General features: G+C 41.6%; 1 protein-coding gene across 1 annotated transcript in view; it reads left to right on the top strand.

Annotated features, from left to right (window-relative positions):
* USH2A (usherin) overlaps positions 1-25,861 on the top strand; it is a 558,840-nt gene that overhangs the window by 522,837 nt on the left and 10,142 nt on the right. Inside the window, exons 65-70 of the mRNA XM_075204257.1 lie at positions 3,601-3,810; positions 5,408-5,646; positions 7,338-7,555; positions 10,777-10,953; positions 12,672-12,755; positions 25,508-25,752. Coding sequence (XP_075060358.1) covers positions 3,601-3,810; positions 5,408-5,646; positions 7,338-7,555; positions 10,777-10,953; positions 12,672-12,755; positions 25,508-25,752 — 1,173 coding nt within the window. The remainder of the gene's footprint in view (positions 1-3,600; positions 3,811-5,407; positions 5,647-7,337; positions 7,556-10,776; positions 10,954-12,671; positions 12,756-25,507; positions 25,753-25,861) is intronic.

Raw genomic sequence — 25,861 nt, 5'->3', positions numbered from 1 at the left:
AATGACGTTTTGTCTCGTTTTCAATTTGGCTCGGTACTCGGAACCCCTAAGTTCGGGTGTGTTCGGTTCTTGATTAACCGAGCCTGAGCATCTCTACTACCAACCAATCAGATACATGCTTTTGTTAGCCTATGTACAATATATACACAGATCCTTTCTTGTGCCCATGGTAGGTTTCACTCCAGCTGTGATTGGCTGGTAACGTACATCTCACTAGGATTTGCGTACACTATATACTGACCAACATCATCATCAGCTATTTATATAGCGCCAATAATTCCGCAGCGCTGTACAGAGAACTCACTCACAATCCCATTTGCTGTAGAAGTCAACGATCCCTGTTTGCCAGGAGACGGCAGTTTGCCTTGAACCGACTAAAGGTGCCAAATATCTGCCTTTGTGTGTTCACCCAAACTTGTACCAGGCCTATGAAAGCTAATTGCTGATTTGGAAGCTATAAGACCAGTGCAGGACATGTTTTCCGTTTTTATTCCAAACAACGTTATATCAGCCAAGTGTAAATCCCTGAACATGTTCATTTTATGTGACAACATGGCTTTTACGTTTTTTTTAAATATATCCTAGCATTAGTTTTGTATTTTTTAATACAGAAAGCTGCAGAATACACATTTTACTGAATGATATAACCATTGTTATATTATTTAGATTATGTTTAGGTATATTTGTATGTTGTTGTACTGTGTTTATACATATTATCATAAACATAAATGAACTGGAGCAATGCCTAACACACATTCCTAAATAAGAAGTAAAAATTAAACATATTTTACTGCTGTGAAAACTCACAAAAGCTTACTAAGGAATACGTTTCAGAAAATCGCTTAGACGGTCTTTTTGTATTGCCATTTAGATCTATCATTCTGATTGATCACTGTGTAATTGGCCATTATTGAGCCTAATTTAACCCTATAAGATCTCCCATCCATCTACACTGTCTATTTCCACTGACATTGTACAAATAACTTACTCATGCAAATCTAGACCCATCCTGACCTTTTGCGATATTCGTGTTTAATTATACAAATGATTTTTGATAAATAAGATTACCCCCCTCTTCCATATGTTTATTCGCTTCTTGATGAAACTGAAATTTAATTTTCATGCAGATTTGGTGAAAATCTGCTTAATAAGTGCAGAGTTTTATTTATTCTGCAAATCAGTTTGTTTCCATTGGTAGCTTGGCACAGATCAGTCTGACTGCTGAACGTCTAATAAACTAATATTTAAGAAGTTCTTTGATAACAGACAAAAAATGTCTAATTTTACAATAACAGGTTAATAGTGCACAAAACTATGCAACTGTGTTTGGTCTTTACAAAATGAAAAGGAATGAAGCTTTTTATAGGTACAGGGTTTTGCAAACTGCTCTTCGTATACATTAATTACTGAATCTTCAGCCAAAAAGTTGGATATGTGCCAAATTCTGAAACGTGCAACGTAAACTTTTTTAGTAATTCACCTTGAAAAAGTATGACGAAATTATTCCTTTGTGGCAAAGAACTCACTAAGACAATGTATTAGACAAATGTCGGATACTATAGACTAGGTGGTCTATTTCTACCGAATCCAATATAAAATACTTTTACTAACCTACAAGGCCATCAACAAAGCTGCACCAACAGACATCTCCTCTCTTGTCTCAAAATATCTCCCTACTCTGCAACTCCGTTCTGCACAAGATCTGCGTCTCTCATCCACCCTCATTACATCCTCCCATTCCCGGTTACAGGACTTTTTTTCGGGCTGCACCCACTCTATGGAATTCTCTGCCTCGCACAATAAGACTCTCCTCTGGTCTACAAACTTTCAAGCGTTCTCTGAAAACCTACCTCTTTAGACAAGCTTATAATATTCCTCAACCACCCTCTTAACCTCACTACCTTAGCCTATTACCACCCATTACAGAATTTCACACAAGACAACTCCCCCCTGACCAACATTGTTGTGTGACAGGATCATTTAGCTTATGAGTCACTTTTACCTTTGCAGCCTGGCTGGGCCAAAATGCAAAATGCAGACTTAGCCTTAGCCTCATGTGTCAAACTCCCATTGTCCCAAAGATTGTAAGCTTGTGAGCAGGGCCTTCTCATCTGTCTGTTTTACCCAGTTTGTTTATTAGTTTACTATGTTTGTCCCCAGTTGTAAAGCGCTACGGAATATGTTGGCGCTATATAAATAAATGATGATGATGATGATGATTTATCAATAGGCCTCTTACTCCAACGATAAGCAGGATTTTTTTACAACCATGACAACCCTTATTGCCACAAAAACCCAGGCCTGGAACAGTAAGGGTTAACCTACGGCTTTGTCAGCTTAGTCTGCAGATCTGTGCATGCGCGAGGTGGCATGATTTAAAATGACTCAAGGGGTCTATTTTAGATGGATTGCATTTCTGCCCCGTTAAGTATCGTCTGTGGTCGCGGAGATAAGAGATGACTTAACGGCGCAATTTACCATTAAAGTCATGTCAGGACAGCGCATCCGATAACAGGATGTCCCGGCGACGACTACGTTTCACTTGCAACTCCGGGTTTTGACCCAGAGTCTTTACGGCGCATGAGCCACCTAGGGTCGTTCACGGTTGCTAGTTTCGTTAATGAACTCAGGGGAGAGCCGGAGTAATGCCGGAGAGGGAACAGAAGATCCCTGTCCTGCGATGCTCCCTCCGTAGATGGCATAAGCCATCAGGATTAAGCTCGGAAATACCGTCCCCCATTGAGTATTATTGGGATTTACGGTACTATGCCTAATGACGGAGATAGGCTTTTGCTACATTGTCACTATACTTAAAAATGAATAATCCGCATGGTTTAGGGCTTGATAAATAGACCCATAATCTGTTATATGGTGATAACAGAACCGGTATTTTGATGGTACGAGTACTGCCACAATATTTGTTAATTAGGCTTTACCAGGCAAAAGCAGTAACCCTTTCATGTATTGGGTGAATCAATAAAAATCACCAGCGCCAAAGAAAACAGGTGTTTTCATCCTTTGATAAATTAGCCTCTGTGTCTGCTCTTTGAAATGTTAGGAAACTTTGCAGTAGAAAATGTACGCGGTAATTGTATTCAAGATTAGTTCAATTAAGACAAACTTTACAGATAGAGAGATATGAGCTACTTAGGACGTGGATGAATGGATAGAAGAGATTCTCTGTGATAAAGACTTCCTTGAAATGCTGATTCTGCATTAAACTATCCACTTTTCGCAAACATTCCATTTAACCTGCACTGGAGCGCATATAACCCTGGTATCGTGTATACATGTTTATATATTTTTAAATACAGAGCAAACTGCGGCACAACTTAATCCCACTGCAGAAGTTATAATTGTACGTTTGCCATAAACAAAATAATAAGGGAAAATTAGCATTTTGCAGGAATGTAGTTAAGACAAATTAAACGCATATAAAATTATGCTTACTTGTGCAATTGTTCGTTTTTTATTAATTGTTTATGCGGGCTGTCTAAAACTATTGTATATGATCATTTCATTCAGGTGGTATTAATATAGAATTTTGAGTGGTGAGTTTTCGGCTATAATTATATGTTTGTTTCTCTTTCCTTGTTACAGGTGTGGGCTGTAAATTCGGCAGGGAGAACGTCCAGCTCCTGGACCCTCTGCAGAACTGGCCCTGCTCCCCCAGAAGGTGTACAAGCACCCACATTTCACTTAGTGTCTTCTACATTAGCTGTGGCTAATATAACCCCCCCGACTAAGCCCAATGGTGTCGTAATCCTCTATAGACTCTTCTCCAGGAATAACAAAGGACCCGACACTGTGGTAAGTAGTTATCCTGTGACTTAATGTTACACTGTGCTCAGGATCAAATATAATTCTTCCCTCATCCCATGCTCCTTGTGCTAAAGGTGTCTTTGTCTGGCTAGACATCAAGACCCGTAACAACCACAAAACGTCTTGCTAAGGGCAGTGCAACAGCGGAACGGGCAAGAATAAGAGACAGATGTTCACTGGGGGACATAGGCACCACAATAGTGAGGGGCACATCTATGCGAAGTACAGCAGTGCAGGGGAGGAGGAGCAGGGTCAGGAACAGAGCCGAGGTCAGGAAACAGAAATTTAACCAAATAATGATCATGACACTAATTGACAAACTACGCCTATGGGAATTGCAGACATGAATAGGGTTTGTGAACCCTTAAATTGAGGCCCTGGAATGGAGGATAGTATAATAATACATGTTAAGCGTAGGACTCATTTTTGCACTTTGAGGCAGTGAATCCACATGGGCGGCCCTCTAACCTTCATGTGGGCTGCACATTACCCTTAATCGCAATAATGAGGTAAAATAATACATTTAATCAAAGAAGGAGACACTGATCTGTAATAACATATCAGTGGGTGTTACAAGCTATAACAAACAAATCTGACAATAAAGAAGGAAAAAGCTGTGGGGCCGCAGGTGAAGGCTCAGAGGGCTGCATGGTGCCCATAGCCGTTCCTATGAATGCCAGTATCTACATAGAAGCTGGTGCTAGTAAAGCTGTGGACTTCCTGGGCTCTAGGGCACAGTACATGACTGGTGGGCTATTGGTATGGAACAATGGGGGCCATTTTGTATGTTATGTAATTGCACCTGCCTTTGTATGTTCGCAACAGGTTATGTTAACAAGGTAACATTTTTATGAGCCAAATTGGTGGTGTTTGCCAAGTGCAGACACCTTCTAGGTTAATTCCATATTACAAATGGTACCAGCTGCATGTCAATATAAACGCCCTATATGTAAAAAAAACAAAAAGACAATTGTTGTCAGCACTTATTCTTAACACTGCATATCTGTGAGTATCTAGCAAAATGAAAACATGAGGTAATGGTTCATATTTTGATCAAAACATTTAAGCCTGCATCCCAACGTCAAGGGCACCTCATTGTATGCGGGTCCTACACTGACCTATATGCTTCAAACACCATTAAAATGCAGTTAAAATCAGATGCACTTACATTCTAGAACATGTTTGCAATGAAGGCTCGAAGTTTACTACATGGTGATCTGAGTGTGACTTAAAAGGAACTTTTTTTATTAATCTACTTTAACTTTGTTCTCCACAGAGAGCCCTGTTTCCCTGCATATCTTTATTTATTACAACGAGCATCAGTTTCCGTGTTGGCTCCTCTGACAAAGTCATTTGTATTATTATCCGTAGCTTCCAATGCAACAGTGCCCCCAGTGGCCAGTTTTTTTAAAATGTTTTGCTGTGCAATAACTTTTCAGCTGTTCATCTCTCAATCGTGGCAGTACCCTTGTTGTAAAGAGCTATAAAACACATCTATATGGTTTAAGAAATGTCGTTTTAGTTTGCTGTTCCTTTAAATCTGTTACATGAATAATAAAAAGCAGTGTTCCTTTTATTTCCACAGCTGTCTGAAGGAATATCACCCACGCAGACTATATACGGCTTGCTGCCCTTTGCTAATTACTCAGTCGGCGTTGAGGCCTGCACATGTCTGACATGCTGTAGTAAAGGACCTGTGGCCCTCTTGACGACTCAATCAGCTCCACCTTCCCACCAGCGACCTCCGCGTATAACACACATAACTTCAAGGGCAGTCTCTCTACAGTGGAGCACGCCGCGGTCACCTAATGGCATTATCCAAAGGTAAGTGTTTAATTTCTGTGACATTTAGAAATCTCTTATAATTAATTAACTAAATGTCACATTTCACTCAAACACATTATAAATGAACCTGCTGGCAGTGGGTTTTTAATCATATCATGCTGTTCGTCTGTAAGATGTATGAGAGAATCTGGACAGTATTTTAAGAGGGGTTGAGCCACGAGCCATTTTTTTCGGAATTTGCAGCTTTTTTGGGGGGCGGTCAGGATTTTTATTTTAGTTATTCAGAGGAAAAAAGTCAGAAATTGACCGAATCTTCATAAAAAGAACAAGTTATATTTTTGGTTTTATAGATAAAATACCATTTTTCTCAAAATAATGTTATACTTCAGAAATGGGATACATTAACACATAACAAGAGGTAAAGGCAGTTAGTCTTCGTCATAAAATGTACAAAATATAATTGTACAATAAATAGCTAGTAGTTTGTGCTGTTGCTGGGTTCTACAAAGACTGGGGTGGGGTAGATCAAATGTGGAGGTGTTGCCCATAGCAACCATTCAGATTCTAGCTATTGTTTATTTAGTATATCCTGAAAAATACTAGCTGTTCTGATTCATGTCCTAACGCAAATTGCACGCAAGGTGCGTAGTTCAAATTTCAATTTTTTTTCAATTTTAATCTGGGTGTAACTACACTACCTAAAGGTATGTAGACAGACAGAGCAGACTGCAGAATAAGGGTAGGTATAATAAAAGGACAGAACACAATAAAAGATCAGAAACCATAACTTTCATTTCCTCATAAAATAACAACTCTTAACACTATAATCATTTCTAGAAATATTTATTTACAAATATAATGCAATATTATTATTTTTTTACTTTAATGACATAAAAAATGCTTTCAATGCATACAGCATTTCAATGGGCCTGAGTCATTAAGGCACAAATACTGACCGCATACTCATGTTCTCAACTGCTCGTAAATCGGCTCTGCGTACTCCCGGCGTCAGCAAGGTCCGGATCTCAAGATACGTGTGGGGATGACTACGGGTGTAGGTTCACTCTGCTGTACTAGACCAGACAGTGCAGTATGTGTACAATACGTATGTGGAATATGAAATCACAGAAAAAAAAATATTAATCAATTAATGTTACCTGTCAATAATATAGTTATTTATGATTATGGAAACTGTCTAAAAAAAATATATATATATTTTTTTTTTTCTGTTGAAAAACATTTATTAGGCTGTCCTTAATGTCTACTGTACATAAAATACATATACGGTACTGACCCAGGACTTAGACTAGGGGGTAAATGTATCAAGCTGAGAGCTTTCCGGCGGGTTTGAAAAACCAATCAGATTCTAGCTATGATTTATTTAGTACATTCTACAAAATGATAGCTAGAATCTGATTGGTTGCTATAGGCAACATCTCCACTTTTCAAACCCGCAGGAAAACTCTCAGCTTGATACATTTACCCCTAGACCTTTAGCTGGTGCAAGAGATACGGCAGAAAAACAAGAAACTCTCACACACGCAGAGCTTCATTCCGGCGCGGCTGCATTCGCTTCAGCTTGGCACACCCACATTGTGCATCGAGTACGGGCGCACGCCCATTCCCCGCCCCGTGCTGGCTGTTTTTCAGAGGATGACCTGTGTTCGGCTAATGTTCAAATATAACGTCCAAACATTAAGTTAACGTTTGTGTGCATTTACTGCCTGCAGGTATGAAGTCCATGCACAGATTATTTGTCCTCTGACAGCTGAGGCGGCTGGGACTTCTTGTACTGGAGGAGCACTGGAGATTAAATACTCTGGAAGGAAAGAAAGCTGTGAAGTTACAGATCTCCAGCCATTCACTACTTACCACCTGCGAGTTGTGTGCTACAATTCAGAAGGAAGCACCAGCTCTGACTGGGTCACGTCAACGACTTCAAAAGAAAGTACGTCACAAGATTGCTGGTAGTCACTGTCTGGGTTGTACTCTTCATTTTTGTATGGAAAGTTTTGGAGTATTTTACATATTGGTTTAATCTTAGCTACCACAACTGTGATTCGTTAAAGAGCACAAGTCGTCAGCCATTATATAGTCTAAATCAGAGGTGCACCATCTGTGAGTCAGGATCCCAACTTAGGTACCAGGACAATGGTACAGACCACTCTGGGTACCAACTGGAGACGCTTCTACATAATTTAGTGTGAATCGACTTTGCGGCACCAGAGGTTGACTTGTAGAGTTTCGAAGATCTGGTCATACAGTCATCGAGTTCCTCTTTTTGTTTCGCCATTGCCCAGAATGGATATTTTGTACTATATTCGTAGATTTGCAGAATTTATAGTATATACATATATCTGGGTCAATTCTTCCTGCATCGTAGTGCAGTTGGGGTAAGACTAGGGAGCCCGTGTGGAACACAAACGCTAAGGAAATTCCATGAGGAATACAAGGCAAAAAACCATCTGAGAAATGTGTAATATTCCTTGTCCAAACGGGAAATAGTGCAAATATTCCATGAAATTAGCTCATCTCATTCATAGATACACAAATGTTTGAGCAAATTTGGTCTATCATCATCATCATCATTTATTTATATAGCGCCACTAATTCCGCAGCGCTGTACAGAGAACTCATTCACATCAGTCCCTGCCCCCATTGGAGCTTACAGTCTAAATTCCCTACTATAGACACACACTCACACACAGAGAGGGAGAGACTAGGGTCAATTTGATTTCAGCCAATTAACCTACCAGTATGTTTTTGGAGTGTGGGAGGAAACCAGAGCACCTGGAGGAAACCCACGCAAACACAGGGAGAACATACAAACTCCACACAGATAAGGCCATGGTTGGGAATTGAACTCATGACCCCAGTGCTGTGAGGCAGATGTGCTAACCACTTCGCCACTGTGCTGCCCACACTATGGGCCACTATGGGACTATTGGTCTATGCCAAATATTCATGTGGATACAGGTTATCAATTCAGTAGGGACCATCCTATCAATTCATTTTGGACCTGCAAAACCACTGAGACTCTTGTTATGGCATTGTAAAGTCAGCCAGCTTGTAAGCAGAACCACTATGAATCATTGACATCATGTGGGCAATATCCATAAGGCTTGACTAATATTAGTGAGGCATTGGTTTCTAATGAATCATGCCCACCAACAGATCTGTTGCTTGTGGGGGACAATCCTATTTTACTGGGGGTAAAAGTGTGTTGAAGAGATGCAACTGCACAATTTGCGGATTACTTATGGATCCCACCACAGAGTGGAGGCAGCCATTTTGTGTGCGGCTATAATATTCTTAAGAAGGAAAGAGCTTACAAACTCACTAGGAAACACTGTCATCACTGATAAATGTCACGACCAAACACGACCAATCATGAGGCGCTCGTTCTTAGTGCAAGGTATAGGCTTCATTTGTATGGCTATTGCTTCGACCCACAAAATGGCTGCCTCCACTGTGTGTACGTGACTGGTTCACCTGAATAAAGATTTGAAAGTTCAATATTTGTTATGACTGTTACTTATTTTTAAAATACTTCCTGTAATTAAAGCAGACATCATTTTCTAATGTTTTCTTTGCTTATTATGATCAGAGAGATAAATGGTCATGTCCTTGGCCCGGGTACAAAGTTGCTTTCATCAGTAGTATGAAGGAACCGCTGCTTAGGAATAAACAAGTGTTAAAAATAAAGTATTGATTGATTAGTCAGTAAAATGAATTATTATACATAAATTGCTTTTTAGGAGGCCTTTTAACAATCAGGAAACATGCTAATGGCTGAAGAAAGAGGGATACAAATTAGTGGGTGACATAACTGCATAATTCACTTGCTTAGAAGCCCACTTATAAACAAACATTTGTTCACTTCATATAGTCCTTTGGGCTGAATAGTAATAAATACTTAACTTGCCAGACATCATTTATCTGGGGAAATGGAGCAAGACATACTAATTAAACCAACTGTTTTAGATACATTTACCAGTCAGTAAAAACAGTTGGAAGTAGTTTGGAAATATTTTTGTTTTGCACAAAGAGACGTTTTAAAAGGTTCACTCTACCGAACATATTGATTAGGTAAAATAAAACAGACATTTTTACTCGATGCTGGGTGCATCTGGCGATTTAGCCGGTCACCTGATCTGTCTAACAATCCGAGGCGAAGGATCTCTCTCCTGCGTGGGCTGGGCTTGGTCAGGTTGTCAAGGCCCCTCCCCTTGAACATACCCACTGGAACATTGGGCTTTTGCAGTTGGAGCGTGAGGGAGCATGGTGGCTTAGTGGTTAGCACTTCTGCCTCACAGCACTGGGGTCATGAGTTTGATTCCCGACCAGAGCCTTATCTGTGTGGAGTTTGTATGTTCTACCCGTGTTTGAGTGGGTTTCCTCGGGGTGCTCTGGTTTCCTCCCACACTCCAAAAACATACTAGTAGGTTAATTGGCTTCTATCAAATTCACCCTAGTCTCTCTCTCTCTCTATGTGTGTATGTTTGGGAATTTAGACTGTAAGCTCCAATGGGGCAGGTACTGATGTGAGTGAGTTCTCTGTACAGCGCTGCAGAATTAGTGGCGCTATATAAATAGATGATGATGAGGATGAGTGGCTACTGTGTGACACCAAGCTAATCTCACTGTCATGTTACTGGGACCATTGCAGGGCTGTTCTATTCTTATGACATAGCACATTTACTTCTTCCAAAAGTCACTTTGTAGGTGCGCACACAGCTGCCATAACTAGAGGCATCAATGTTGAGATATCCTGTGGCACTCAAGTGTGGCTGTATTCACACACTGCTGATTGAGGGTGCGGTTACATGAGAACAGCTGCTGTACCTAATAATCTGACCGTTCAGTGTCTGTACTAACAACAGCATGAGTTGTTTTTGTCCCATTTAAAGGGTGGCTAAATTTAAATTACAACAGGATCCAAAATTGAAAATTATTTGCAACATTTACAAAAACATATTCTCTAAAAATGTACTTGGGGCTGCCACATCACTTGTAAAAAAAAGAAATAATAATATAAATTGCCAGCGATAGAACAGTACTATCCAATCAGGTGGTAAAATCATAAATAGCAATAGTTGGCACTGCTGCGGAATAACCATAATTAAATTTGCTTTCATAACTAATATCTATGTTTTATTTCTGTTCTAGAACCCGTGTACAAAACAAACTTTAATGTTTTAAGCAATGTGACAACAATATTCCTGGACTGGAGACTCAGCTTCCAGCTCAATGGACAGTTGAAAGACTTTGCCTTGTCCGAGAGAGGGCAGCGCCTCTATAATGGATTAGACACTAGTGTCCACATTCAAAAGACCACGGACAAAAGTAAGTGTTCAGTGATAATGTGACCCCCAAAACATACTACAGTGTACCCATCGGTTGCAGACAGTGGAAGCGGACATATTGTGGGCGGCACCGATAGCCAGCTTATAAGTTGACTAGGAGGTAGTGACATCACGACTGCCCCACCCCTCTGTGATGATATTACTTTCCAGCGAATTGATAGGCTGCACACGCATGAATATTGGTTTATTCCACAAAATGGCCTCTTGCGCACTGTGTAGGTGGCGCGTGCAGATTCAAGCACATGCAAGTGAGTCAAGTCATGTAATAATTACTAAAACTCAGAGGGGCAAACTGATCAACCCTTCAAAAAGTAAAAGTGGAGATGTTCATAGCAACCAATCGGATTCCAGCTGTCATTCTCTAAAATGTACTAAGTAAATGATAGCTGGAATCTAATTGGTTGCTATGGGCCACAGCACCACTTTTCCTTATTAGAAGGTTTCATAAATGTACCCCTAAGTTTAATCGTTTTTGATTGGTGTGTCACAAAAGTTTGAATCCCCTAGATAAGCATGAATAATCTTCAAAATATATTTGTTCTTTTCTATGAACATTGGTCTTACTTAATCCCTTTTATTTTACTACCTTAAATTGCTGCTTTGGTTGTATCTCCTCTCACCACTGAGAGTGATAGGTCAGGTACCCCAAGGCTTGGTGGCAAAAGCCAAATATACTCCTAGGTCACTTGTATTGTTCACATTCATTTTGCATTCACCCCTTGAACTGATTATGTTTTAATTTCCTCCTGCCAGCTTGCATAATATTGGATTTCCCATCTCTGGGACTTAGGCAGTCAAATCAGAAGAATTTATTTATATAGCACCAATCATATTACGCAGCGCTGTACAGAGAATATGTAATCATTCACACCAGTCCCTGCCCCATTGGAGTTTACAATTCTAGGGCCTGATTCATTAAGGATCTTAACTTAAGAAACTTCTTATTTGAGTCTCCTGGACAAAATCATGTTACAATGCAAGGGGTGCAAATTAGTTTTCTGTTTTGCACATAAGTTAAATACGGTCTGTTTTTCATGTAGCACACAAATATCAACTTTAAATTTCAGTGTACAAATAAGCTATCAAGTATTTGTGTGTTACATGAAAAAACAGCCAGTATTTAACTTATGTGCAAAACAGAATACTAATAAGAAGTTTCTTAAGTTAAGATCCTTAATGAATCCGGCCCCAGATTCTCTACCACATACAACCAAAGCGCCCAGAGGAAACCCACAAAGTGAGCTGTCCTATCTATTGTTACTAAGGACAGGGCTGCATGTGACGGGGCGGTGTCATGGGGTAAGGGGAGGAATTGAGGCAAACAGAGTGAAAAAAGCAGGGTCCTTCCAATACCACAAAGTAATGGCATATGAGGCTTCTTCCAAAATGAGACTAAAAGGTTGTGGTATTACCACACAATGCATACATCCAACTTGCTAGACTTGAACATTATCTGAAGTTTGGAGAAATGTTTGCAGAACACACCTAACTCTTCACAATGATGCGTCAACATCTGTCTCATGAACGATACTACAGTGTTATGCTGACTGGTCAAGAACAGGAAGCAGCAAAACCAGTGTCGAGATTCCGTACCACGATCATTAATATTTTGTAGTCCAACCATTATACAAGCTAGAGCAGTGTACACAACTGTAGAGATATAATTAAATTAAATTAACAAATGTTTTTGCTGTGCAGCTTTTTACTTTCAGGTGAAATGCACGACTGACATGGGAAGTGTGAGCACACCAATAGTGAAATACAGCTCCGCCACTGGACTAGGTAACACCTTTTCACATTGTATTTGTATTGCATTTCCATTCTTTTCTCTTAAACCCTATGCTAGTATTTTTATAAAAAGAAAACAAGTGGTTTTATAGTAGATTTTTTGGCTGCCATGTCCCTAGCGCATGTTACCAAATGTCTGATAATGATAATGATGGCTGCTGGTGTCTTAAGCACAGTTGGTACATGATCGGATCCTGGAATGTTTGGAACGGGATAGATACTATCACCTTCTGGGAAGCCGAGTAATGAGTGAACATCTAGACCTCCCTTAATGATTATGCCTCCTTCCCCACCACCCAATGAGTCCCAACATTTAACTAAAAGCAGTCACTTTTAATAAATAAACCTGTCCCCCACATCTTGCCCTAACAATAAAATAACAGCATTTAATAAATAGGTCTATTTCCCCCAATCTTCAACATTAATAGCCCACATTTAATAGAGAACCTATATGGCATTAGCAGCCAATACAATACATTAATAGCTCCACTAATTCCACAAAAATACACTATTAGCCCCCACATTTAATAAAGAGTCAACATATTGCATTGATACCCCCAGCAGTCCCCACATGTATAAAAAGCCACCATATAACATTAATACACCCCACCAGTCCCCATGTATCATTGCTAACCAAACCCCACATTACATTAAAACCCACCTTATTCCCCCTTACCGCCTCCATTTATTTTTTTATTTTTAGTCACACTCCCTCATATCTCTTAACATAAGTTATTAATAACTTTTAATTATTATATCTTGTATATATATATATATGTATTATGTTATCATCCCATTTAGGATTGTTATTTTTATTCCTGTTTACATAAGATGTTGCTTAATTAAGTCTTTAATGAATTATATCAAATCTTTATAACATATGTGACAAAAAATTACAAATAAAGTTTTAAAAAAATAAAATAAAACCCCCCACACAACATTAAAACTAGGGATGTGCACCGGCCACTTTTCGCGTTTTGGGTTCTGATTACCTTCAGCTTTTGGGTTCTAATGGGTTTTGCCAAAACACCCCCCTCAAGGTTTTGGGTTTTGGGTTCTGATTTTTTTTTTAAAAAAAAGCATAAAAACTGCTAAAATCCAGATTTATTTATTTTTTTCACCCCTACGCTATTATTAACCTCAATAACATTCATTTCCACTCATTTCCAGTCTATTCTGAACACCTCACACCTCACAATATTGTTTTTAGACCAAAAGGTTGCACCGAGGTAGCTGGATGACTAAGCTAACCGACACAAGTGGGCGGCACAAACACGTGGCCCATCTAGGAGTGGCACTGCAGTGGCAGACAGGATGGCAGTTTGAAAAACTAGGCCCCAAAGAGCACATAATGCCAAAAAAAGAGGTGCACGATAGAATTGTCCTTGGGCCCTCCCACCCACCCTTATGTTGGGGAAATAGGACATGCGCACTTTAACAAACCAATCATTTCAGCGACAGGGCCTACAAAACTGTGGCTGAAATGATTGGTTCGTTTGGACCCCCACAAAAGGGAGGATGTCCCTAAGTGGCCAAGATCCTTACCCCTGCTTATTGCAGCTTTACATAAGCTACATATGGCAATACATTTGTTGTCCGGATTGGGATAGAAATAATTCCAGACCGAAGAGGTGGATTTATTGGTCTTCTGCCCAGGCATGACGATGGGCTTTTTCATCCCATGGACAACAACTGTTTCCCCCCCTGGTGCCTCATTTAAGCAAACCACATCAGCATCCTCCTCGTCAACTCCTTCCTCAGCGCCAGCTACATCAATATCCTCCTCCTGGTGTACAACATTGACACCTTCATTATCAAAATCTGGAACTGCACTGTGGGTGATCCTTCCAGCATATGCAGAGGGCGTGCTGCAAATGGTGGAAGGAGCCACCTCTTCCCGTACAGTGATGGGAAGGTCAGGCATCGCAACCACCAACACCCTTGGACTCTCCTTGGGATTTGTGATGCCATGTCTTTAGAAGGCAGAGTTGTTTGCTGTGTTTTTGATGACAGCTTAACTCTCTTAATTTTTCTAGAGGGGGGAGGAGGAGGGCTTAGATCGTTGTGTGAAGCTGAACCACTAGTCATGAACATGGGCCAGGGCCTAAGCCGTTCCTTGCCACTCCATGACGTAAATGGCATATTGGCAAGTTTACATTTCTCCTCAGATGATTTTAATTTCTTTTTTTTGATCATTTTAGTGAACTTTGGCTTTTTGGATTTTACATGCCCTCTACTATGACATTGGGCATCGGCCTTGGCAGACGACGTTGATGGCATTTTATCGTCTATGTCATGACTAGTGGCCGCAGCTTCAGCATTAGGAGGAAGTGGTTTTTGATCTTTCCCTACTTTATCCTCCAAATTTTTGTTCTCCATTATATGCAGCACAAGAGAGCGTACCCCTAAACCACACACACTCGGCAAAGCCTTTAAAAATTATATGCGGCACAGGAGAGTACCACTGGACTGGAGTTATACGGCAGGATTAGTGGACTTATATGGCAGTACCACTGGACTTATACGGCAGTACCACTGGACTGGACTTAAGCAGCACAGGACAGAACCACTGGACTTATGCAGTACAGGACATCACCACTGGACTTTTGCAGCACAGGACAGCACCATTGGATTTATATGGCAGTACCACTGGACTGGACTTAAGCAGCACAGGACAGCACCACTGGATTTAAATGGCTGTACCACTGGACTGGACACAGGACAGCACCACTGGACTGGACTTATATAGCAGTGCCACTGGACTGGACTTAAGCAGCACAGGACAACACAGGACAGCACCACTGGAATTATGGCAGCACCACCACTGGACTGAGCAGGACAGAGCACAGGACAGCACCACTGGACTGAGCAGGACAGAGGACACCACCACACACCCTCTCTTCTCTCTCCAATGCCCGAGTGAAGATGGCGGTGGGAAGCGGGGAATAATATGAATCCGGATCTCGCAAGATCCGACGGCGGGATGATGACGTTTTGCCTCGTTCTGAGTTTTGCGTCGGGCGGGAATCCCCAAACAGTGCTCGGATCCGGGCTCGGATCGGCACTGTTCGGGGGTGTTCGGATTTCAAAAATCCAAACCCGCTCACCCCTAATTAAAACAAACCCTACATTAGTTCTGCAGCCCCCACCCCAGTACACTTACCTATCGTTGACATCTGTGGTAGGCAGACCCGTATGCAGAGGAGGAGTGAAGAGTACAGGAGAGAGGAGGGGAAAAAGGGTATTAGGAGGTGAGTCATGGTGGGAATTGGAGGAAAGAGGACGGTAGGGGTGGGTCTGGGAGAAAAAAAAACATCTGTGGTTTGAGTGGAGGTAACTGTCAATCATTTGCAGTTCTCCGCTATTCAGCTGTGTGTATTTTTTTCCTGCAAGAGACTTTAATGTCATTAAGTTAGGGCAGAAACATAGTAATGCATGCGTTACGCATACTTGCCGACTCTCTCTGAATGTCAGGGAGACTCCCTGAAATAGGGGTGATCTCTCTCACTCCCTGAAGAGTCTGGCATTCTCCCTGATGCTGAGCCAGTACAAGACGTGGTTGGCTTCGCCATCTGTGGCATGATGGCACAGTTCAGAAATTGTGTCCTATGGCCATGTATTGATGCCTATGGAGATGGCCATTTTCATGGAGACCAAGATTTAATCAAAGACTGACAGGTAAGACAGGGCCAAAATGACGCAGTTCATCAAGACGCGCCCCCGCACACCCACCTCCCCTGGGATCTTCCTGAAGCCAACGAGGAAAAGTTGACAAGTATAGCGTTATGTATTTTTCATTAATCTGCCATTTGTAGTACAATGCTATCAGGGTACCACCTGGTGCCAGAAAAATGCATTGCAAGGGAGTCCAGTATTCCAGTATACATACTTAATGTGATATATTTCCTTAAAGCAGCAGCATTTGGAAGATGCACAAAATCATTAGAAGACAGTTTGATGCTTCATACCTCTCTACACAAACATTATTATATATAATGTAATATACACACACATACCATTATGCAGTATATAATATATCATTAAAATAAAAATGCTGTGCTTTACAGATCATATCTAGATGATGCTAAGACACCAGCTGGTATTAAAGCAGGTTTTATCTGTTCTGTGCGGCCAGTTGTTTTATTTTTTTATGACTTCATTCATTTTTATATGCGGTTCTATCAGTAAGTGCAGTGCTGTGCAATAGAAGCCGGTGTTTATTCTAGTAAATGAAGATGCCAAATAAAGGTTAGAATTACTCACCCACAGGATGCCGGAGAGCGTGTGTAAGTCAGTGCGTGACATATTCTATTTGTGGGCCTGTTGGGGGGGCCTGACATCTCCCTCTGTACTAAGTGTAAAGATTGAGCTGTACTCATTTCATGTCTCATGAATCAGTCTCTTTTACAGCAGCTCAGTTATGAAAGGCTCTGTCCAATATACACCCAGGCAGAATAATGAAAAGAGCCCTCAGCAAAGGCCATTACATTCATTTTTGGAATCCTGCAGAACGCAAGAAGAGAAAGACAATAAGTGAATATTAGTTAAGCTTAAAAACAAAGGGTGAAAACTATATTTTTAATCCTAAATAATTTTTTAAATTAATGCCACCTCTGGGGAAGGGCTCAGTATATTACAGACCTGTCACACACACACACTAACCCCCAGCACACCCAACCCCCAACGGGTGGTGTAATTGACTCTGTTGATCGTACATGGGAGCGAACCGGATAATTCATTGTCACATCCTCAGGAAGAGAGGTTCAGGTAGAAATAGGTTTCGACTACAGTATACAGGAACATTTGTACACATTGGGCCTGAGTCATTAAGGAGAGCAAAGCATTAAAAAGGAGTACCTTTGAATTTGGGCAAGACCATGTTGCCTTGGAGGGGGAGGTGAATTTAAAATGTGGGGACAGTTTTATAATTGGGGTAGGGCATGTCCTAGATCAACTTTCAATTTCAGTTTAAAAATAAAACTATCAACTATTTGTGGGCTAGATAAAAAATCAGCCAGTATTTAACTTATGTGCAAAATAATAAACTAATTTGCACCCCTTGCATTGAAATATGGTTTGTCCCTAAGAACATTTAAACCTTTTTTTTGCCTTACTTTCCTTAGTGACTCAGGCCCAAAATGTTTGCTAGTAACTCAGGTGGCATGATTATTATTATCCTTTATTTATAAAGCGCCAACATATTATGTAGCGCTGTACATTGAGGGGATCACGATACCAATATATAACATCCAATGACAAGAACCAGAAGGTAAAGCTGGCCATGGACAATTGAGTTTACAATCTAAGAGGTGACATGATACATAAGGTAGCGTAACAGCGGTTGACAAATAAATATTTTTTACTTATTATTCATAAGTTAATGCTGTTCGAACTAAGAACATGTTTTGCATGTTCGTTATCATACTATGCTTGCCTTCAGTTAGACCATGCCCACTGCTTTTTGTATGACCAATTGCACTAGTGTCCCAAAATGCACTATTGTCCCACAATGCACTACTGTCCCACAATGCACTACTGTTCCACAATGCACTACTGTCCCATGATGCACTACTGCCCCACAATGCACTACTGCCCCACAATGCACTACTGTCCCATAATGCACTATTGTACCACAATGCACTACTGCCCCACCATGCACTACTGACTCACCATGCACTACTGCCCCCACCATGCACTACTGCCTCACCATGCACTACTGTCCCATAATGCACTACTGTCACACAATGCATGGCCCCACCATGCACTACTGCCCCACAATGCACTATTGTCCCACAATGTACTACTGCCCCACCATGCACTACTGCCTCACCATGCACTACTGTCCCATAATGCACTATTGTCCCATAATGCACTACTGCCCCACAATGCACTACTGTCCCACTATGCACTACTGCCCCATAATGCACTGTTGGTGACACAATATGCTTATCTTCATGACGAGAACTATTTTCTTAGGATTACACCCCCATATTTAGGTGTTTTATCAAAGGCAGTGAGCATTTATAAATTCTCAGCGAGTTCTATATTAAAAATTAATTAATCTTGGTGCAGCTGGGATAGTTGGGGGGCTGGCAAATTTTAGCCTTGGGGGCAAAACTCGACTCACCAGCCTATTAGGAACATTTTAAAGGGAAAAAAAATTCAGATAGCCCAGTGACCCAGCCCAAGGTAGCTCGCTGTGGGATCGGGCTGGGGGTGGATGGCCCCCTGCCCCCCAGCCCAGACTGCCCCTGAGCTGGCTGAAGATGTCATCCCAGGGTAGGATGTGAGACGACCTTGTGATGCTCATAGGGCGCCCTCTGTAGTATCCGCTTCTGGCCCCCCAGATAAATCCTGAGCTGGCAATTGGTGAAATGTACAAGCTGATCATCTTGTCCAGTCTGAGGGGAAAGAAGAATAGAAGGCTTGAGAGCAGTGAGGGTATATTGTCAGATACTAATACTAATGGATATTGGGGTTCAGTTCATAATCATTAAGTGTGTTCTCTGACATACTGCTCCTCACAGGATGAAAACATAGAAACATTTACTTTGTTCTACCCCAAGGTAACACAATCTATTGCACAATATTATTAATATTGTAAGTAGAGGATGAATGGGCTACGTCTCTTATTTCAGCATCTGCAGCAGACGTTCTTACATTTCTCATACTGTAATTGTTTGAAAAGTATAAAATAGTGCTGTTGTTTCTCCTACTAACCTTTATTAGTTTACTATATTTTTTTATTGAAATAATGTGTTTTTAATCGTTTGTACACCCGGATTTACATTTTTTCCACTCCCTCTGGCTATTTTCCTCCCCTGATCCCTTTGCCATAGAGTGTATTTGCCTTTTATTTTTACCAGTAGTTAAAAGTGATAATTGTAGTTTATTAATAATAACTGCATACACTGAATAATACACTGAGGAGGCTGCACAGACTGAGGCTTGTTCATTCCAGCAGCATACAAACAGAAAGTAAAGTCAGAGTTTTGGTACATTATCAAACCTCCGATCTCAGTGGGACAGTCACAGTTTTAGGGTTCTATCCCGTTGGCGGACATCTTTGTCCTTCAGATGGAAATGTTGGGGGATTGAGGTATGTAATGGGCAGCCTAGAGCTTCACAGCGCTAGGTGACATGACCACACCCACTATTTTATGTGGCCACGCCCCTATGTGATGTGGCCACGCCTCCTGACCCACCGCCGGGGACAGACCTGTTGGGAGGTATGCAGCATAGCAGATTCAACAGAACAGTGTAAAACTAGCACAACACATATTCAACATGAGACAGACTGCAGATTTGCAGATTCAACATTCACATATCTAATAATAACGCAGATGCCCTAATACATCTGCTCCTCAGTCATAAAAAAATACAGGTACATATAAAATAAGACATAAAATAATAATCTGTAAGTATGGATTTCATTTCATATATAGGTGTAATTGACACGACATTCCACCAGCCAAAGGGGTTGGGTACAGGTTATCTGTGTGGAACTCACTCACATCAGTCACTGCCCCATTGGAGCTTACAGTCTAAATTCCCTAACACACACAGACAGAGACTAAGGTCAATTTAATAGCAACCAATTAACCTACTAGTATGTTTTTGGAGTGTGGGAGGAAATTGGAGCACCCAGAGGAAACCCACGCAAACACTGGAAGAACATACAAACTCCTCACAGATAAGGCCATGATCAGGAATTGAACTCATGACCCCAGTGCAGTGAGGCAGAAATGCTAACCACTGAGCCACTTGTGCTGTCATCCAAATCCATTCAGTGGAAGGCCCAGAACAAAGTTCTGGCCAGCGTACACCAAGGAGATGTCGGTCCGGGACCCTAACCCCTCTAAAACCCGGTCAGGATCCAACTGGACCACCTGGCACTGGTTTCATCCCAATCGGTGCAGGGGTGTCCGAATGCATAACCGGACAGACAAACACACAGACCAATGAATTTTATATATAAGATGTAGAGGCACAAGTCACATAGATCCATTATACCTTATACTTATAGAATAAACATTACTAACACCAAACAGAATATAGTCCAAATGCACAGTGTATAGTGGGAGAGAGATTTCCTATATCAGTGAGAGGGGTATAATGGTCTATTAGTAAGCTGATATAGGGAGATGCAAATGTGCACCCAGCCATAACGATGGAAAATAAATATGTGCGGATTAATAACAGGCAACTAATAGGAGTGGAGCACATACGGGAGACAGACCAGAAGTCAGAATAATGGAGACCTACTCAAGCGCAACACTTTGTAAGTAGTTTATAAAGGGAGAGAAGGGTCTGTGGGGCAGGGAGCTGTTAAAACAAATTCTGCACGTCTCAATACAGGAGAGGACAAGGGCAAATGTTAGTGTGTTAATAAAGTTATCCCATTGCAGTGTGACACAGGGAGATTGGCCATACTTAGTAATGGCATCTATATGACGATTGTTCCAGGGATAAGTGTCAGCCTGAGGCCCACCCGTCCGTGGGGGGAGGGGGGGGGGGTTTATTGAGTATAATAAAAACAAATACTGTGTGTACGATGTAGGAAAATAAAGTGTAAAATAGTAATTCGCGTTCAGAAAATGCAGGTTCTGTTTTCCCATAGTGGAGGCTGCCTACAATGTTTTCCATATTGCTGTAGTGACACCTATGGGTTTCTATATTGCTGGCAGCCAATATGAACGTAAATTCTGCTCTTTGCTTAAATTACACATGAAGAGGTATATGCAGGACAAATAAGTTCATTGAGCTTTGAAGTGTTTTGTTTTCCTGACTTTTCCCATCTAAGATTATATTTTTAAATTAGTTTCCCCTATTTTTATTGCTGTGAAGTTGTCTTTTTGACAAGTATGTTTGGACCTGATTCATTAAGGCACGTATCGGCTGATTTAGAGCGTTCCGTACGCAAAATCACTCTGCGCATGCACCAGAACCAGGAGATACGTCCGTAACGCAGCCCTGTTCCGTGCGCCTGGGAGTGCAAAGGACATTTACTACAGCCTAAAATTTCTGGGAGTGAACTGGCTGGGGAAAGGGCGCATTGCCATAGTGAGGTAGGGGCGTGCTAGATCCAAGCCCAGGCAGCCACATCCGATTCAAGCTCTGTGCGTGTGAAAGTTACTGGCTTTTCTGCCGTATCTCTTGCTCCAGCTACAGCGCTAGTCTAAGTCCTGATCAGTAGTGATGACAGTCTCGTATACATGCTATAACATGTGTTTGCAATCACGAGCAACTGTAAAAATATATTTTATGCTCAGTAGACATTAACAACATTCTACAACATTCAACATTAAAGCCTTTATTATTATCAGCTAACAATATTACAGATTTTTATTTTTATTTTCCTGTGCGTTCTTTTGCAAATTTATAATCCACGTAGTTATTAGACGTATCCTGCCGTGTCCAGTATAGTAGATCACAGCAGACCTGCCCCCCATTTCAAAAGCACACGTGTCCTGAGATCCGTGCCTTGATGAATTCGGGCGGACACAAAACCTAAATACGAGCGTATAATACTGTACGCGGGTTGCGCTCAGAATAAGTTCCTTGGTGACTCAGGACCTTTGTCTCCTTTCCTTCAGTATTTTTATACTCACTGAAATACAATCATCCTTAAAACTCAACAATATTATTAAACCCATACTTACAGCCAGGGCCGCCGAGAGGGGGGGGGGGAGCGGGTACATTTTACCTGGGCCCGGCCATGCCAGGGGGCCCGGGCCGGGCCCTCACAGCTAATTTTTTTTAAAAAATTATTGCAATCTTTTTTTTTTTTTTCGCGGGGGGTGTGGGGGGGTGGGGCGTCTCGTACGTTGGTGGGGGGAGCTGGAAGAAAGAAAAAAAAACATACTCACGTGATCGCGGTGCCGGCATCTCTCCTCTCCTCTCTGCTCTTCTCACATTGACTGACTGACTGTCGGGCGTGATGTCAGTGAGGAGCGTCGCAGACAGGACCAAGCCAGAAGAAAGAAGAGAAGACAGAAAAGAAGAAAAGAAAAGAAAGAAACTAACAAAAGGTAAAGAAACGGAGAGGCAAGGGGAGGAAAACAGAAAGGGACAGTGCTATAAAGAAGGGGGGAGAGAGGCACAGAGTAAAAAAGAAGGGGGGAGAGAGGCACAGAGTAAAAAAGAAGGGGGAGAGAGGCACAGAGTAAAAAAGAAGGGGGAGAGAGGCACAGAGTGAAAAAGGGGGAGAGAGGCATAGAGTGAAAAGGGGGGAGAGAGGCACAGAGTGAAAAAAAAAAGGGGGAGAGAGGCACAGAGTGAAAAAAAAGGGGGGAGAGAGGCACAGAGTGAAAAAAAAAAGGGGGGAGAGGGGCACAGAGTGAAAAAAAAAGGGGGAGAGAGGCACAGAGTGAAAAAAAGGGGGGGAGAGAGGCACAGAGTAAAAAAAAAAGGGGGGGAGAGAGGCACAGAGTGAAAAAAAAAAAGGGGAGAGGGACACAGAGTGGAAAAAAAGGGGGAGAGAGGCACAGAGTGAAAAAAAGGGGGGGAGAGAGGCACAGAGTAAAAAAAAAAGGGGGGGGGAGAGAGGCACAGAGTAAAAAAAAGGGGGGGAGATGCACAGAGTAAAAAAGAAGTGGAGACAGGCACAGAGTGAACAAGAAGGGGGGAGAGAGGCACAGAGTAAAAAAAAGGGGGGAGAGGCACAGAGTAAAAAAGAAGGGAGGAAAGCAGCATGGAGGCCGCAGTGTGAGCATAAAGGGGGCACAGTAATGTGTGTGTGATGGCACAGGGGCTTGCTGCAATGTAGTGTGTGTGAGATAGGTGGTGGTTAATTAATGGGTGCTATTTTGTTTGTAGGGTGATGGTGAGGCAATTTAATAGTGGGGACTATTAATTTAAGATGGGGTGGTTTGGGGGCTATTGAATTTGGGGGTGAGTTTGGGGAGAATGAGGTCTATTTATTAAATGTGACAATGAATTATTTAATGGCAGTGATGGTTGCGGGAAATAGATATTGCTGGGGCTGTTTGCAGGAAGGAAATAGGTTTATTTATTAAATGTTAATACTATTATTTTAATGTTGGGGCTGGAGGAAGGCCTAATTATTATTCGTGGGTGCTATTGATTTAACGCCGGTGCTGGCTGTAATTTTCTAAATGTAGCCATTTTTTTCCCCAAATAGGTCCTCCAACATTCCAGGATCCGGACAAGCCGCAACTAAAGAAACCAGCAGTCACAGGTGGAGAAAGTGAGAAGAACAGGTAGGAGAGAGCAGCAGAGTGTGTGAAATGTTGTGATTCTATAGGGAGAATGCCAATTTTAGGTGAGTGTTGTGCCCAATGTAAGGTGCAGGCCAAGACTGAACACTTTGGGCTAGATTTACTAAGCTGCGGGTTTGAAAAAGTGGGGATGTTGCCTATAGCAACCAATCAGATTCTAGCTGTCATTTTGTAAAAGGTACTAAATAAATGAAAGCTAGAATCTGATTGGTTGCTATAGGCAACATCCCCACTTTTTCAAACCCGCAGCTTAGTAAATCTCGCCCTTTGTGTACAAACTGCATTCTTTCTATATTATATATATACTGTGGTGCTAGATGTCCTGAAAGTGCTTGGACATATGTGACGCTCCGGTGAATTCAGGACCTAGGGATTTTGATGTGATAGCCACGCCCCAATGGTGCATTGCCATGGCCCAAATTGTATGACCACACCCCTGAAAAATCGGCAGCGCAATTTTTTTTAGCTTACTCGACTATAATTGGGCCCCATGAATTTGTTGTACCGGGGCCCTGAATTCCTCTTGGCAGCCTTGCTTACAGCCAGTGCTTTTTTTTGTCATAGAACTCACCGACACCTCTTTTCGATGGATTTTCCAAGTTTTAAAAGTAAGTTTTGAACATTTGATGTCTGGACTTGAATCGCCCTGTCGAGCGTAGCAAGTCGGCGGCAAAATCAAACGGTGCATGCAGTAGGCTGCTTGTGTGTCGATGCATGCATGCTTGGTCCGCGCTGGTTGTGATGTGGGGCAGGTGTGATATGCTTGTGGCGCTGCTCTGCTTGTGATTGGTCGTGCGCTGAGTGCTTACTGCGGGCGGCGACCGTTATGTATCGTTACACAACTGACGTGTGTGGGTGTGTGTACAGTGATTGACTACGTGATGTGATTTCCGGCACATTTTTTCTTACAAAAAAACCACTGCTGACAGCTGTCCCTGTTTCCCAGGGACCGTCTCACGTTTTAAAACAACCGACACAAGAAATATCTAATTTTCTATACTGACCAACTAACTACACATTATAATTCCACCTATTCTACATAACGGATGTGATTCCTGCTATCTATTCTCACTCTCGACACTTTGTAAGTTAATGTTTATCAAAGAGGAATATTTAAAACACAAAGAAAAACATCTGCGTTTAAGAATATAACAAAGTACCTTTTCCTACTGGATCAAACTGTATTCCAGCTCCAGCGACTGTTCAAATCCAATCAGAAATGAAAGTTGTTGTTTAAATAAATGTCCTAATTGTTTCAATATTTAAATGGGATTTTTCTTTCCTTCAGCCTGAACAATATAGCCTTAATGTGGAAAATCTTAAATATACGCTTAAGAGTATTTGATTATCCAATACATATTTAATTAGCTTTGCGTTGGTTCTATAAATTGGATAGGTGCAATGGACATTGTAAGTTAATTAAAGTCTAAGTCGGTAATGTCCACTGAGTAAATATATAATGTTAACCGTGATGGGCTCTAAGCTCTCATCTCTCTCTGTTTTTAGCTCCTGTGCAATCTGTTCCGAGCACAAAAAACGGCACGGAGACGAAGGAGAACGCCATCTATACCGAGCTGTGGTTTATACTCCTTATGGCGCTGCTGGGCCTATTGCTGTTGGCAATATTGCTGTCACTTATCTTGCAGAGGAAGTTGACCAAACAGCCGTATCCAAGAGAGCGGCCGCAATTAGTTTCTGTCCAGCAAAGAATGTCCCCAGCAAGTGCTTACTTGCAAAATGATTCATACGCGGTATGTACAAATATAGCTATTCTATTCTATTAAACTATATGTTAAAGCGGATTTTCCACCACAGGCAGTGGAGGCAGCCATTTTGTGAGTTGAATCGACGTTCAAGAGC

The sequence above is a fragment of the Mixophyes fleayi genome, chromosome 3, assembly GCF_038048845.1.
Source record: "Mixophyes fleayi isolate aMixFle1 chromosome 3, aMixFle1.hap1, whole genome shotgun sequence".
Taxonomy (NCBI): domain Eukaryota; kingdom Metazoa; phylum Chordata; class Amphibia; order Anura; family Limnodynastidae; genus Mixophyes; species Mixophyes fleayi.
Note: the sequence above shows the minus strand (reverse complement) of the source record. Positions and strands in the feature narration are given on the sequence as shown.